Source organism: Phaseolus vulgaris, chromosome 1 (genome assembly GCF_051622355.1).
Source record: "Phaseolus vulgaris cultivar YP4 chromosome 1, ASM5162235v1, whole genome shotgun sequence".
NCBI classification, from domain to species: domain Eukaryota; kingdom Viridiplantae; phylum Streptophyta; class Magnoliopsida; order Fabales; family Fabaceae; genus Phaseolus; species Phaseolus vulgaris.
The window spans coordinates 7,984,164-8,000,606 of NC_143498.1; the positions used below are offsets into that span (position 1 = coordinate 7,984,164).

Consider the following 16,443-nt stretch of genomic DNA (forward strand, 5'->3'; position numbering starts at 1 on the left):
TATGTTGAATTGAAAAGTCAATACTCAGAATAATATATAATTAAAAGATTATTAAGTTTAATAATTAATAAAATAACCTTAATTTATATTTATATTAAAATTTAAATTATTTTTAATCAATATGTTGTACTTAGCTTTAAAAATTAAACAAGTCATATTTTATATACATAAATAATTTGTAGCAATCTATAATAACAATTCTAAGATTTATTAATGACGATAAATATATAAATTTTACTTATAAAATACAGGCTAGATAGTGCATGAATCGAAAATATACAAGTTTTAAATTTTTTATTTAATTAAAAATAATAATTTGCTGATTCCACAACAATTTTTAATTTTTCAAAGAATTACAATGATATGAACAATAAATTTTATTTGTTGGTAATATAAATTTTGAAAAAAATAGTCAAAACATCTTTTTATTTTGTGTTTATTGAATTTTTTTGTCCAATATTATATATAAAAGTATCGTAAGTATCTCTTTATATAATATTCGATTAATAATACAGACTTTTATACATGCATATTTATATTTTTATTATAAAAAGTTATTTAATTATTTTAAAAATAAAAAACTATTTAATTATTTGTTTTATTAAATGGTGTAATGTTAGTATAAAAGAGAAGAAATTGAGAGAGTGTAGTTTGAAGGGTGAGAGGAGAGAGAGAAAGCGCGTACCTTTTCACACTAGTGCTGAAACTGGCATCCCCATTTGCACCAAAGATCGCAACAACAACACTTGGAACTCAAACACCAATCCAATCCAATCCCTTCGTACGAGGTTTCTCTGTTCTGTTATCAATTCTCGTGTTTAAGGTTTGGTGGCCTTCCCTTTCCCCTTGGACCCTGTTTTTTCAATGTACTTTGATCACTGTTGTCTCAAAGTTTGTCACTTTTTTGTTTCTTCTTTTATGGGTATTTGATTATTTGCTGGGTCCGCTTCAATTTATGTCTTCCTCAGGTTTGTGTTTCACCATTTTTTTTCCATCCCTTTGGGATACTTATTATTTCGGATTGGTCAACTTGGTCCTTTGTGTACGATAATAGGAATAATAATGGAATTTAGCTGTCTATTTTATTTTTATTCAGAAAAAATGGATGTTGGATGGTTTTTGTATGAGTTCTTTAATTCATTGTATTTGTTTGGTGGATTTATTTTTTTTATCCATCTGCATCACCTGCTTTGTTATCTGGTAATTATGTGTTTTAGTATCAGTATGGGATCATTTTGTAGGTGGATTTTGTGCTGTTTTATGTGTTGACAGGTGTTCTTCTTTTGTTATTTCCCTAAAATTTCAGATTTGGATGAAGTATTGTTTATGGAATTTCTTTCACTGGTTATGATCTCTTAAAATGATACTGTTCTCTGGCTTCTGGATTGTATCTGTATATCAGTTTATTGGTCAATCAGTTAGTATTAGGGCACTTGATCTCTGAATTTTGATTTTGTACTAATTTCTCTGAGGAACTTAGAGGAATATGTAATCATATTATTATCTTTAGACTGAATAGGTTCAGGTTTTTTAACAGGGCACAGTTGAGAATTAGTAGTTTTGGAGAAAAATGAAGTTTGAGAGATTACTCTCAGCCGATCTATTAATATGAAAATATGCAATTTGAAATATGAAAAGGTTGATAAGAAAACCACACCCTAGGACCCTATATGGTTGACAGATACATAAAAAAACCAGCTTTACAAGAAAATATTCTAGAAGACAAGAATAAACATTTTCTAACACTCCCCTCAAACTAGAGCATACATATTGTATTGTATGTACCAAACTTGGAACATATGAACTTCATTTGAGGCCCCTTAAAGACTTAGCAAGCACATTTGCAACTTGATCATTGGAGCTGATAAATTCAGTATTAATTTCTTTGAACAACAACTTCTCTCAAACAAAATGACAACTAACTTCTATGTGTTTGGTTATTTCATGGTACACAGGATTAGAGGATGTGAAGGGCATTTTGATTGTCACTATACAACTTCATTTGTTGATTGTCACAATTTCAGTTCTTGGGTAAGTTGTTTGATCCACAGAAGTTTACTTGTGATTGAAACCATTGCCCTATATCTAGCTTTAGCACTAGATCAAACAACATTATTATGTTTCTTATATACAATACCTAGTAGTGGAACCTATCTGTTGGAGACCTTCCCCAATGAGCATCACAGTACCCAAAAATTCGGTTACTTTCTTTATCTTCTTACAATAATCCTTGTCCTTGGGTCTTCTCAGTCACCAAGGGATGTGAATTACAATATTCTAGTGGTCAACATGAGGGGCTAGCATGAATTGACTAAAAATTCCAACAGCAAAATCAGGTCTAGTAATTGTGAGGTAAATGAGCTTTTCAACAAGTCTTTATATCTCATTGTATTTATAAAGGTTCTCCTTGTTTTGCCATTAATTTATGATTAGGGTCCATAGGGCTATCAATTCAGCTGGAAATTAGTCAAGCTTGTCTCTTCCATGACATCCAAAGGTACTTCCATGGGGAAATAACAATCCCTTCCATTGATTGAGCGATTTCAATCCCCCAAAGAATTATTTCAAGCATCCAAGGTCTCTTGTTTGAAAAATGGCTGCATAAATGTCTTTCAACAGGGGAATTTTGGCATCACCATTCCCTGCAATAGCTATATCATTAACATACACAATTAAGTAAACACATTTACTAGAAGTGTGATATTGATTTACCTCACTACCTTTAGTCCAACAATCAACACAACGTGATTAAATTTTGCAAACCAAGCTTGTGGGGATTGTTTAAGGCCGTAGAGAGATCAACATAACATATAAACTAACCCACCCCCCTTAAGCAACAAACTTAGGAGGTTGTTCCATATAGTTCTCTTCTTTAAGTCACCATGAAGAAAAACATTTTTTTTTCTATCTAATTGATGGAGATGCTAATGACGAATGACTGCCATTTCTAGGAAGGAAGAGTCTAACAATAGTGATCTTAGCAACAAGGGAAAATGTATCATCATAATCAAGTCCATATATTTAAGTATAGCTCTTGACTATCAATCTAGGCTTAAGGTGATCAATTTCACCATTGGGCCCTACTTTAAGGGTGTGTTTGGATTGGGGAGGGGATTTGAGGGAGTGGATGTGTGAGGATTAGAGAGAATTTGTGAGGTTGTTTGGATTGAGGGATGTTAGAGTGGATTTGTGAGGATGATTTATTAAAGTTTGTGAGTGATGTCATGATTGGGAAGAAATTTAGAACTTTTTTAAAACTGTAAAATATAAGTGTACAAATTTACCCTTACTATTAAAAAATATTTTAATAATGAATTATAATATATTTTTGTGTAGATATGAGTTAATTAATTTTTTTAGAATTATTTCTGGTACCGTTGAATAATTATTTTTGAAAAAAATACGAGTTACATAACTGTCGGAAGATTGAAAGTTGTGATAAAATAATATTATCAAAGCATAAAGAAATTATTTTTATAATTAATTAAAAATAAAAAATATGATTTTTTATTTGTTAAGTTTTATTTATTGTAATTAAAACATTATTTTCAATATTTTTGGATGGAAATTTATCAATATATGTAAAAATTGCAAATTGTTACATAAAATAAATAATTGAAATATTCAAAATTTTAAAAATATAATACAAAATAATATTATTAAATATATTATAATTTATGAAAATAATAATGATTATTATATACATTTTTTATTTTATATAACTATATATGTTTTGTTTATTTTATAATTTTATTTTATTATTATCATTATCATTATTTAGAATTATATGTTGTTATTAATAGTATAATGAAATATTTTTGTTAGATAAATTTATGTAATATTTAACAAGAGAATCGATCCTCCATGCAATACAAAGAAAATTAAAATCGATTTTAAAAGCGTATGAGAATCGATTCTCCCTTGAATAACACATTAGTGAGAATTGATTTTCCTTTGAATAACACATAAGAGAGAATTGATTCTCCCTTGAGTAACACATGAGTGAGAATCAATTCTCCATTGAATAACACATAAGTGAAATCGATTCTCCCTTGAATAACACATGAGTTGAAGTCGATTTTGGTTCAAATCATGCATGCAGTGACAATGTCTCGTCTTAGAGGTAGCCCGGGTATGTGAGTAAATATTGCTTGGGTCTTACGTGGACATCATCTTCAATCCCTTCATATAAGAGTAGAATGAAAAATGAAGGTCACTTTGCTTCCCATCCACGTAAGCACCTCCAAATCAGTGGATGCAAACACTCTTAGCACCCGTTCGTCAATCCTCTCGGAGAGGTCATGACTAGAAGCAAACAATGCCTAATTGTTTTTGAGGTGGAAGAGGGATTGACTCCCTTGTGCCATTGTTTTCTAGAGCTTGCATTTCAATAATCATGGTTTGTCGTCATCTAGGATGAACAAGTGCTTCATTTATATCTTTTGGAATATTACATGAAGAGAAAGAGGAAACAAAAGAAACATAGGAAGGGGGCAAATGATGTAAATAGAGTGAGAATTTTGAGTAGATGAATACCCTTGGGAAGAGAAATTGTCTTGGGAAGAGCAATTGTCCAATGAAACTCTTCACTATTACTTGGAACTGTAGTATGGGTAGATGATAGGGAAGGACGTGAAGTAGAATCACCATGCAAACTGTGACCAGCTCCTTGTATTTGACGTTGGTGTGGAATGAGAGGTGGTGAAGTTGGTAAAGGCTCGGAATCTGTAGGATAATGACATGGAGTTGTATCAAGATTGAGAATTTTAGGAGAAGTGATCAATCAATAGTAGAGGTTAGATTTGTTGGACAAAGGTAACATCTTGCATGGAAGAAAAAAAAAAGTCTATTCAAAGATGACACTAGCTGACATGTAATATTATTTTGTTTCCAAAGAATATCAACACTACCCCTTTTGTAGACAAAAATAACCAAGAAAAACACATTTGATGGTTCTTGCAAAAAGTTTTATCTAGAGCCCTGAAGACAAAAATATATGGTGAAACATGAAATAAAGGTTTATTTGGAAAAAGAATGAAATGAGGAATTTTGTATTCAAGAGACGAAGACGACATTCTATTTATATATAAAAAGGCAGTAAGGATGACTTCACACCAATGATGGACATGTACATTAACACCAAGCAGTAAGGTACACGACTAAGTATTTTTTTTTTCTGCTCTAGCAGTTTGCTATGATGTGCGTGGACAAATTGATGTAGAATGCCCTTGTGAGCTTCTCAGAGAAGAAAAATCAGAAGAAAATTATTCTTTGGCATTATATTAATGTAGAAGCATTGAGAATGTCCACCTATACCACCACGTCCTCCTATTGCTATGACTTCCTCTTCCTTGAGTGCATACTATTACAAAAGATTCAATTGGAACACGAAAAAGTCTTGTTGTCAAACACTATTGATGTAACTTCTTGACTAGCCACAATCTAATTAGGAATGTGATCAAAGTCTGAACTCATGGCACAAAGAATCATCACCATGTACAACTTGTCCAATTTCTCCTTAATTTCTTCTAATGAATTAGTTTCTAGGAACATCTTCACTTCAACAACAACTTGAGCTTTTGCAATAAAGGAGGTCATATCATGGTCTGTTTGCTTAAGAGATGCTACCTTATTGGTAGAGTCGTAGAGGTGCTAGATATCATTTGAAAAAGATACTCATAGCCTTTTGCCAAAAGGAATTGCATATTTTAAAAGTTCCAAGAGTTCCCATGCATAAAGTAGAAACTCAAACTTCTTCCATTGCTTAAAAAGGCCAAAAAAGGGGGGCGTACACCAACCCACTTCCAAGACAAGGTTGGAAACCCAAAATTTGGGTTAAAACAGGAAGTAGAAGCTGTAACGAGAGGCACAAGGTTGTTCAGTTAACCAGATGGTAGTGCATGGACTTCACACTCCTGACTGAGAACCAAAGAGAGGTGGCTTGTGGAGGTGCATGCAGAGGTTTTTGCCTCAGCAACCACCAGGGTTGTGTGTTGCTTGACAAGGCACATTAGATCTGGTGGTTGTCAAAGATCTTGATGGCGGACCGATGATAGCTGGGAGTGACAGGCAAAGCAGGTCCAATCCCACTCTGTTACCAAGTTGAGAATAAGGAATTTTGGAGAAACACGAAGCTTGGGAGGTCACTCTCAACCTATGAATTATGGACACAAACACGAACATCGGTCATAATGCAGTCCCTTGCAACACCTATACTATCCAAGATATGGGATATGGTGACACACACACATTGCACATTAATATGAATTATTTAAATTGACAATTAAGATTATATTTAAAATCATCCATATAAAAGTTAGTCAAACATAAAAATCTGAACACATTATTTCCTAATACAAAAATGGATCTAATCCATCCATCTAAAATCCTAAAAGTGAAAAGAGCTTCTAATTCATTAAGACATTTCACCCCCTTATTGATCACCACCATCATTGAAAAGACATCCTCTATGTTAGATTCATCTAGAGACATTTAAATAGAGAAGAAGAAGTGCAAAATGTAAATGTGAAATAAACTGTTTCTTTGTTTAAAGAAGAAATAGAAACTTACACAATAAGTTTCTTACTTTTCAACTTAAAGAAATCACCATGTTTGTCTCCATTAACATTGTGTCGGAACTGTGTTGGATCTTCTCCAAGAAGTGCTGGAGTTGCAAAAAAATGATTTCTAAATTTTCCACTTTAATTAAGTGTCTGACATGTGTTGGTGTTGAACACAGATGACATCGAGGAGCCATGTCCGAGCTTCATAGCTCTCAGCTGATCTATAAATATAGAAAATATGCTATCTGAAATATAAACGGTTGATAAGAAAAAGACGGCTTTACAAGATATTCTAGATGACAATACTAAAATGTTTCTAATAGGCACGTTGAACACATTCTTTTGTTGATATTCTTCATTTAGTCCAGTAAGAGAAAATGCTTAATGGAAACATTGTTCTGATTGGTTTTATGCGTTTGCTTGCAGTTGCACACTTAAATGTTTGATGTTGTTTAAATTTGAAGTACCTTTGCTATATATTCTAAATTATGTTGCTTTTTTTTTTGTCTCTTTTCAGGATACAGTTTTCTTGATAGATTTTCAAGTTTTCATCTCCATGTTTTGATTTTGAAGAATAAGGAGCATGTAATTGACTAGCAAACATATGGTTTTGTTATAAGGGACCTGTATATGGTTTTGGGTCTTGTGAGTTTAAAAAGCATGGAGGATATTCAATTGAGTATAAACTGGGATGATGTAGTCTGTCCTATATGTTTGGATTTTCCACATAATAGTGTTCTTCTCCAATGTTCATGCTATGATAATGGATGTCGTGCTTTTGTTTGTGACACAAATCAATTGCACTCTAATTGTTTGGATCGCTTCAAAAATTCAAGCGGTGTGCCAACCTCTCCAACCTCTCTGGTGTCTACAACTGCTTCTGCTGAAAATACTGAAAATAGCAATGCTAAGGAATCAAATGGTCAATGCAATCTGACTTGCCCCTTGTGTAGAGGTGAGGTTTCTGGGTGGATTGTTGTTGATAAAGCTCGTGATCATCTTGATGAGAAGAAGCGCTGTTGTGATGAAGTGCAATGTTCATTCATGGGAAGTTACATGGAGCTACAAAAACATGCTCAGCTTGAACATCCTCATGCACGTCCATCAAAAGTTGATCCTGCCCGCCAACTTGATTGGGAGAATTTTCAACAATCATCAGAGATCATAGATGTTTTGAGTACTATTCATTCAGAAATTCCCAGAGGGGTGGTTCTAGGAGATTATGTGATTGAGTATGGGGATGACGATGCTAGAGATGAGTTTGAGGACTTCCCTGGTGATGAGGGAAACTGGTGGACCTCGTGTATTCTGTACTTTGATAACTTCAGAAGATCAAGAAATAGAAGAAGGGCAAGAGTCAGTCACACAAGAAGGGGTAATCCTCGTTTAAGTTATGATACTTCAAATTCTGATGAAGGTTCTGTAGCATCTGTGGAGTATGCAGATTATAGGATAGAAGAGACTGATGATGATTTTGTCAGTACTAGTGGTTCTTCAAGGAGTAGCGCTGGTTATCGCAGGTGTATAGACTTTTCTTTCTTTACTCACTTTTACAACTCATGTCTTTACTTTCTGGGTTCTTAGGCTCTGGTAGACTTGCATGCATAACTTTTTCAATGTTTCTTTTGGTACCATGATAAATAGTGTTCTATTGCTAAAGACGAATTCTTCTGAAGCTTAACATTCTAAACAAGTCACCATCTTCCAATGTCAATAATCTAACTTTCTAAATGAATGGTGTTTCATTTGCGTTACTGCAAAGGGAGTGTATTTTCTCAAAATATTCCGATTGAAAAAGAAACATGAGCTTATGCATTGTTAGCAACATAAGTTTTTGTGGTTCATTCAAATGTTGCAGTTGTAAATTAATGTACTACTTAGCTATTTCAAGTTGTTTTGATAGTTTTTTACCTGCTATTGTATTTAAAAAGGAGAATGATATGGTGCTGCTTTTTTCTTTATCAATGTTGGTTTTTGAAGCTACTTTCTTTGACAGGTTACTGTGTTAGATTAAGTGTTTTATTTTTGATGTTTGAACTTTGAATTAGAATTTCCATATCCTCATCTCAATCTTGTCATTCACAGATCCCATAGACGTCGGTCTCGCTTTTATGACAATTAGGTATGTTTTGACTGCTCAAGATTATCATTTTTGTTATTGTTAAAAGTTCTTGATGACTTAAACACACTGCTAATTGTAGATTTCCTTGTCTTGAAAGTGCACAACAATGGTGCTGAGGGCTTTTGTTCCACTACCTTTAAATGACTTGTGAATTTACTCAATGTTTACAGGCAGTGTGTGAATTGAAGTAAATCAAAAACTTCAAGGGACATGAACAAACATTGTGATTTGCCATGCAAAGATTACATTTAGCTCCTCTGTTGCTTTTACCCTGAGATATGGTGACTGGAGGATTCTATAAATCTGACACTTGCTTGTGGTCACATACTCAGTTTCATTTCTTTTATAAATTTCCTCATAGGCAGCTACAGTGATTTAGCTAGCATTCTGCTGCATAACTATGGAATAATGAATTTTTTTAATCTTATTTTGGCTGTACATATAGGATATAGTAAATTGATTGTGATATGTAGAATAACACAGATGCTAGCTTCTATGTCACTGTTATTTCCATTTACTAATTGCCCATGTGACTCCAAATGTGAGAACTTACATTTGTAACTATGCATACAGGTGGTTTCTGTTTGGATTCAATTTGGTTTTACCTCAACTTTATGTTCAAATATCTTACAAAATCAACTTCTAAGTTTTTAAGGTTTTGGTGGAGATGTAAGAATTGTGTAGTCTTTGCCTATAGCATTTATAGACTTGTAAAATCAATTCCTTCCACCACATTTCAATTTCAAATCTATAATTGTTGTTAATTTAAACATGTATATAATTATCTCAATCATTTTTTAATGGTCTAAAAAATGGTTATCGAATCCAGATATCGTTTATATATATATATTTTTTGAATTGTAAGATGCATAATAAATAAAATATGATATTTTAAAATAAGAATAAGTGACATGAAAAAAATTATAAATATCAGATATGAAAATGAAGTCAAAATCAAAACATATTAATAAAATGTAAAATATTATTTATATATTTAAATTTTATATTCTAATCTTATGATTTTATTTATCATTTTCAAGTTTAATGTCACTTAAATAATCTTTTTCTAATATAATGTTCATTTGTATTTCATTTTCATCATCTTCCTCTACCTCTTCAATCATATCTTTAATTTTATTATCATTTGTGATTATGGTAGATTTTTTCTTTTTATCAACCTTAGTAATTAAATTTCTTGGATCTGTTAAAGAAAAAAAAAACTTATTATAAAGATTTTAATGATTAATTTAATTGCACAAGTTTTATAGTTTAAACAAATATCTCTATTTCTTTTCTTGTTTGGAATCTCTCTTCCATAATAAAAGATTATATTTATTTATTAAACATGGTAGGTAAGTATCCTTCGCTTTTGGTGAACTACTCATAATTTGATTTAATATCACATAAACATATAAGATTGTAAGTATCTTCTTTCTCCTCTTTAACATTTTGTCTCATCTCAAATTGAAGGTTATACTTAATAAAGACAAAAAAGTATTTAATCTTTATTGTTTTAAGTAAAATATGCAATCAAATATGTTGTAATTTTTTTTGCAAGTAATTCCTTACTCTCTCCCCAATAACTTTTCCATCAAAGTGTTATAATTTTGAATGAAGCTGACACTAACTAAATGTGACTCAAATTCTTATGTGTTTTTATGAAACTATTAAAGATTAATTAAATACTTTATCAGGATGATTTTTATTTCAAGTATCTATTGTCATTCTTCTTTCAAATCACCATTGTACTTTTTTTTAATTCATCACATCAAGTTAAAATTTAATCTTCTATATGGATTATATAAAATAATTGAAAAATTTCAATATTTATTTCAACAATTATATAAAAATAATATAAAGTTTTGTATAAACATATACTTAAACAATCTTATATAATAAAGTAAAAAAAATACTTAAATAATTTTATATAAAAGTAAAATAAAAAATAACAAATACAAGAATATATTTTAAAATGCCTTTTAAAAAAATACCAAAAAAAAAAATCACTAACAAATAACTAATGTTGCATAAAAAAAACCCATCTACTTATTTCAAAAGTGAAAAACACAATCTAAAAGTATCTATAAAGTGTGATAAATAATATAACAATATCATTACTGCATCAACTAATTTTAAAAAAAACACACACAATCGAGAAGTATCTATTAAGTGAGATAAATATGAAAATAATACTAAATATATACATATTTTAAAAGTAAGAAAACATAATCTAAAAGTATCTTAAAAGTAAGATTAATATTAAAATACATGACTACATATGAATTATATAATTATATAATGCTATTTTATAGCACAAATGACAACCTCTTATTTTAGTCTACGAGGATTAAAAAATATTTTATGAAGTTATTATTTTAAAATTTATTTATTGTGATAAATTTTTTCTTTTTTATTTTAAAAAAATGTGTGGCCTGTTAAAGGTTGGGATGAGATAATCTAGACAAATTTAGCCTAAAATACCTCTAACCAGACCAGAAAATATGCATAAATTTTTTCAAGAATTTTGATTTTCCATAAATGTATACATGACTATGAATTTTGTGTAACAAAACTAGATTTAAATCCAAAGCTCACCTTAAATACTCCTCCAACTTTAATCATATGATTAAAGATAATCCTATCTACATAAGCTATTGTTCTTCATTGGATTTAGGTCACAATTAAGGTTATAATCCAATCTTAATCATACGCTTAAAGATAATCTTATCCACACAAGTTATTGTCCTTCGTTGGATTTAGGTCACAATTAAGGTTATAAAACGATTCATCTATTGATATTTATTGTGAAAGAAAGTGTTTTCAAACGAATCGGTGCGATTCTTACTATTCTAATTATCACGATGTAAAATTAATTTTAAAAATTAATTTTAGTAAACTTTAAAACAAATTGGCGAAGTAAGAGCATGCCTGGTTTAGGTTAAAATCAGTTTTAAATACGGTGGCATGTTTTGATACAAAATCTATGACATAATCTACAGGATTTCATTTTTGCACCCTTATACTTTCCTTCTACACCCCCATAATATGAAAAGGCCTGCCTCACTTCTAGTATAATTTTTTTTTTAATTTTACAATTTAAAAATTTCTTGAAGTGGGTAATTTAGAAGTTACCAAAAATTATTTTTTATATAAAAAAAATTTAGATTAAACTTTTATTTTTACATAAAACAATTTTTTTAGATTATATATTCTAGAGTTATATTTTAGGACTTGAAAACATTGAGTTGTAATTTAGAAATGTCTAGAATTTAAAATTATTTTCGACATTTAGGTTATGTAATCTAAAATTTATTTTTTATAACCTTTTTTCCAAATTAATAATTTAAGTCACCTTTTTTTATAAATTAGCTTATAATTTAATCTCTATGCATGTTGAAGGTTTTAAATTATTCACTAGTACCTGTATAATATTTATACTCAAAAGTAATAAACAACAGTTTTTAATATAACCAATGTAAGTATTTTTATATTTTGATGATATAAATATTTTTTTAAATACTGAACTGAATTATTTTGATGTATTTTTATATTTTGATGATATAAATATTTTTTTAAATACTGAACTGAATTATTTTGATGATATAAATATTTTTTCAAGCTCAATATTAAATTATTATGTGCACTAGCATTATTGATTCTTATAATAGTAACGTATTTAGATAATTTTAATTGAAAATTAAAGTAATAAAAGAAAAACCTTGAGCAATGTGACTCAGCAATTTCGCATATGTTGATGTTTAAAAACTACAATTATTGGTTTCAAAGTGTAAAATCCCAGGTAACATTTCCATTTCATATATTGGAATCCATTCATTTTTCTTCCCATTTGAAATCCATATGGTTTCATGACATAAAATAACAACTTAGATTTTGAAAAAAGAAAACCAAAAATACATATGATTTATGAAAATGAAAACACTATCTAATTTTATTCTCAAAGCCTAAAACAAGAAAAAGAGAAGTAAACACCGATCAAAATTGAAAATTGTAATTCCGACAGGATTACAATTAAAATTCCCACTCAATATGGTCCCATCAGTTTGATGTCTACAAATATAACCAATAAATTCCATGTGTTTCAGTGAAAAGATATTGTAACCAATACCTAAAAATAGCACCAATCAAAGGGTTGTCCTTATCGTCCAGATATTGATGAAACCATTACCAACAACAGAAAAAACATGTAGTGTACCTAATGCCTCATTAGAACATAAAGTCACTCTAGTTCCTTTGGATTCCTTGTGGATGATTCATAAGACCAAGAAATCTGAAAATGCTTCAGAAAGAAAACTGGTAGCAATGACTACCACACAGCACCACTTAACTGAGGACTAATATGGGACATTACTCGGCAGGTTTCGGATAACATTACTCTTCATTGCTATCTTGGAACGCATATTCTCCACACCGGACCTACTCATTTCCTTCAGCACTTTCATCCTCACAATTTGCTCCCTTGATTGGACAGTGGTCAAACCCATGCTCCTGTACCTGAAATTAAAGAGAAAAAAGAATCCCTCATCATCATGTGACTACGATTAGCTTGAATCATCAAATGTCCTTCAGCATTACAAAGAATAGAACAGTGGTTAGAAGGTGAACCTTGAAGCTAATGCAGCAGTAATGGCCATATTATTTGGTGATGGCCGGGGCTTCTGACGATAATAACGCAAAAATTCACGGGAACCAAGTGTTCTGGTTGAAATTTTATCACCAGATTTCTTGGTGATTATGAGCTCAGACCCACCAACAAGTTCTACATTGTTAGCTGTTTCACCAGACACAATGAGCTGCTTGCCCTGATCATCCGTATAACTGAGCAAAAAAAATATACATTGGAGATTGATGTATAAGCCTTGCCATTTTTATAGAGATAGTTTACAAAAAAGGGAGATTGAAATCAAAGTAGTTGGAACTGTACTAACCTGCTGCTGTAGTCATAGAACTCTTCTAACTCTACCTCCTCCTCCTCATTACCATCACCAAAATGCACTTTACAATGGCTTTTTGCTGCCATATGTTTCCTGACTGCTTCCAAGCTGCTGAAAGGATAACGTCGTTCATTGCAGTACAGACACTCGTAGTCCCTCTTGACCTAGAAAATGGAAAAGAGAATTACAACCAGATCAAACCAAACCTTTTTTTTTTTGTTTGTATGTGTTTGATGGTGGGGGGAGAACAGAAATATACCTTAAGGCCAAGATATGTGAGGAGGCCTTTTGGATCCTTCAAATACTCAACATCTGGAATGAAGAATCCGTGATGCTTGTGCATGTGAACTATGCAGTCTTCAATTGTTTTGTGTTTTTGATCACACATAAAGCAACATGAGGGATCTAACTCCTCAAAGTCATCCTCATCATTGTCATCTTCATCTTCATCCATATCAACATTTTCACCATGCCCATTCACATTCAAATCAGTCAAAGACTTCGCAGCCCCATCGACCAAATCATCTTCCGGATCAACCTCCTCCCATTCATCTTCACTTTCTTCAGTTTCAGAGTTATCCACCTCTCTTCTAGGAGGAGGCCTATTCACAACACGTTGTGGAAGTGGCTTAATTATTGCCTTCTCATCAGCACCACTAGTTCCTTCAGAGGCCCGCATCATATGACCACGTGATTTAAGGTGCTCAGCATGAGCTTTATAACTTTTATAATCTTTTCCACAAAGACCACAGCTATAGAGCATGGGTGTCTCACTCAATTTATTTTTCTCTTGAGCAATAACAGACTGCCTGGCCAGAAATAGTGCTTCTGTCACCCCAGGAACCCCAGCCACCTATATGTATCACAAAAGTTGACATCAATTTAATATTTTCAAGGAAACAAACCAAGCTCCCCCCAATACTCACCAAATCCTTCCCTTCCCTTGTTGGAGGGTTATATATAGTTAAGGTACGATAGGAGTATATCTTAGTCATACAACAATCACGCATATATGGTTAAAATTATTTTAATTCCTTTTAATCTTAATCACCCATATCAATTACATGGTTGAAATTTGCTTCCTCACATCATCTCTTTTTCAAGTGATCATATGATCATTAAATTAACTCTTAATCCTAATCATCTGAGATAAATTTACTCCTCTAACTTGACATCTCATATACATAATATACGTGTGTGTGCAATATACCCTAATCTGTTAATTATTTGCAAGCTTGACAACCCTAATCAAATAATTGAGTAAACTTGGAAGTTAAAATGAATTGAACTTCTCCAAAAACCTAAACTCAATCAACCTAAGCACTTAACTTCTATATTTTCAGTTTTTTCATCTAACTTCTCCAAATAAAGAATTACGTAAGTTGATTTTAGCTTACAAGAAAACTCAATTAATTATACTTTCTTATTTTCTTCTCATAAGCGCTCCAGCATATTATCCAAACAGAGCCTAGAGCCCCTCATAAATATACCACAACAATTACTCCGTGAAATGTTCTTAACACAACTGCTTCGAAGCAGCTTTATCCAACCCAACCCAAAAAACAAAATTTACAAAATAATAACAAATAAATGAATAAATAAATAAATAACACAAAACCCAAGACACATCTCTCCAAAGAATTCAACTAGTAAAATAACAACCCTAACAGCGAAAACTCTATTTCATTGCATATTCTCAAACCTTTCAATCTCTCTGGATTGAACCATAAAAATAAATACATAAACAAATTGATTGTGAAAGTTGAAAAGAGGAACAGAACCTTGCGCTTGAGATTGTAGCGATGCCACTCGGACTTGTAATGGAGCTTTTGCTCTGTGTCATCCTTGAATTCCGCGTTACAAGCGTTGCACGTTAACCCTGGCATGCTTCGAAGATGTTCACAATTTTTTTTTCCTGTTTCAATTTTTTGATGAAACTGAAAAGGCGAAAGCAGAACCAGAGTGTGTATATATACACACGCGCGTGAGCAAGATGATTCAAGAACCGTCGGCGAAATGAAGACGAAGAAGGTTTTGTTCTCAGCGCTTGCGTCATTCGTTTAGGACCTTGTTTAACATTCTTATTGGGCCTTTTATTTTTTTATTTTTAATTTTGGGCTTTTCCTCATGCACCGAAGGGTGTTTCTCTCTGCACCCCGGAAAAGTTCTTCTTGCACCCATCAAATAGGTAAAATAACCAAAATGTCTCATCTAATTTGGTCTTATTCTGGAAATCTCTTTTTAAAATACATTTTATAAAATTTATACCGAAAAACACATTCCAAAATGTATTTATACGTTTCGGAAATATTATTCGAGAAATTCTTTCCAAAAAATGCTTTTTCGAAATTTCAAAAAACGTTTTTCAGAATACATTTATAAACTCCATTCAGAAAGATTCCAGAAATGCTAATACAAAAGTCATTTTAAAAATGGATAAAATAGTCTTTTCAGATATTGATGGGTGCAGGAAGAATTTTAATGGGGTGCAGGAAGAAATACCCTGCACCAAAAAAACTCATGATGCACCTCCAAATATATTATTTTGGTATCTGAATTTGTTAGACATCCTTATACCCTTATAGTTGTAGCTGAAAATAGAAAAATGGCAAATAAATATCTGAAATTGAAATTTTGTTAGTGAAGTTAGATTTTGGTAGTTGGTTTCTTTAGACACTGTAATGATGATAAGTTATAAATTTTAGGGACTATTATAATAGTAATAAAAATAAAATTTTATAAACTAAATATTAGAGTAACATCAAAGTACTATATGCTCAAAAGAATTTTTATGCATAATTAGTTC

General features: G+C 31.4%; 2 protein-coding genes across 7 annotated transcripts; one reads left to right on the top strand and one right to left on the bottom strand.

Annotated features, from left to right (window-relative positions):
* The first annotated feature begins 627 nt into the window (after positions 1–627).
* LOC137813401 (E3 ubiquitin-protein ligase, putative (DUF1644)) lies at positions 628–9,279 on the top strand. Of its 6 annotated transcripts, none has more exons than XM_068615614.1 (6): positions 633–823; positions 1,956–2,031; positions 2,251–2,352; positions 7,081–8,083; positions 8,649–8,685; positions 8,856–9,279. In XM_068615614.1, the coding sequence occupies exons 4-5, from the start codon at positions 7,194–7,196 to the stop codon at positions 8,683–8,685; spliced, it is 927 nt and encodes a 308-aa protein (XP_068471715.1). In that variant the 5' UTR covers positions 633–823; positions 1,956–2,031; positions 2,251–2,352; positions 7,081–7,193; the 3' UTR covers positions 8,856–9,279. The 6 variants fall into 6 exon arrangements, with proteins under 6 accessions (XP_068471718.1, XP_068471715.1, XP_068471721.1 ...); XM_090297039.1 differs by lacking the exon at positions 633–823 and adding an exon at positions 882–968; XM_068615617.1 differs by lacking the exon at positions 2,251–2,352 and having other exon boundaries at positions 628–823.
* A 3,405-nt stretch (positions 9,280–12,684) lies between these two features.
* On the bottom strand, positions 12,685–15,705 carry LOC137813402 (Zinc finger protein 622). Its single transcript, XM_068615626.1, has 5 exons — positions 15,419–15,705; positions 13,897–14,490; positions 13,632–13,801; positions 13,309–13,521; positions 12,685–13,197 (listed from the first exon to the last, which is right to left on the bottom strand). Exons 1-5 carry the CDS (start codon positions 15,521–15,523, stop codon positions 13,038–13,040), a joined length of 1,242 nt encoding a protein of 413 aa, XP_068471727.1. The 5' UTR covers positions 15,524–15,705; the 3' UTR covers positions 12,685–13,037.
* Positions 15,706–16,443: the final 738 nt, after the last annotated feature.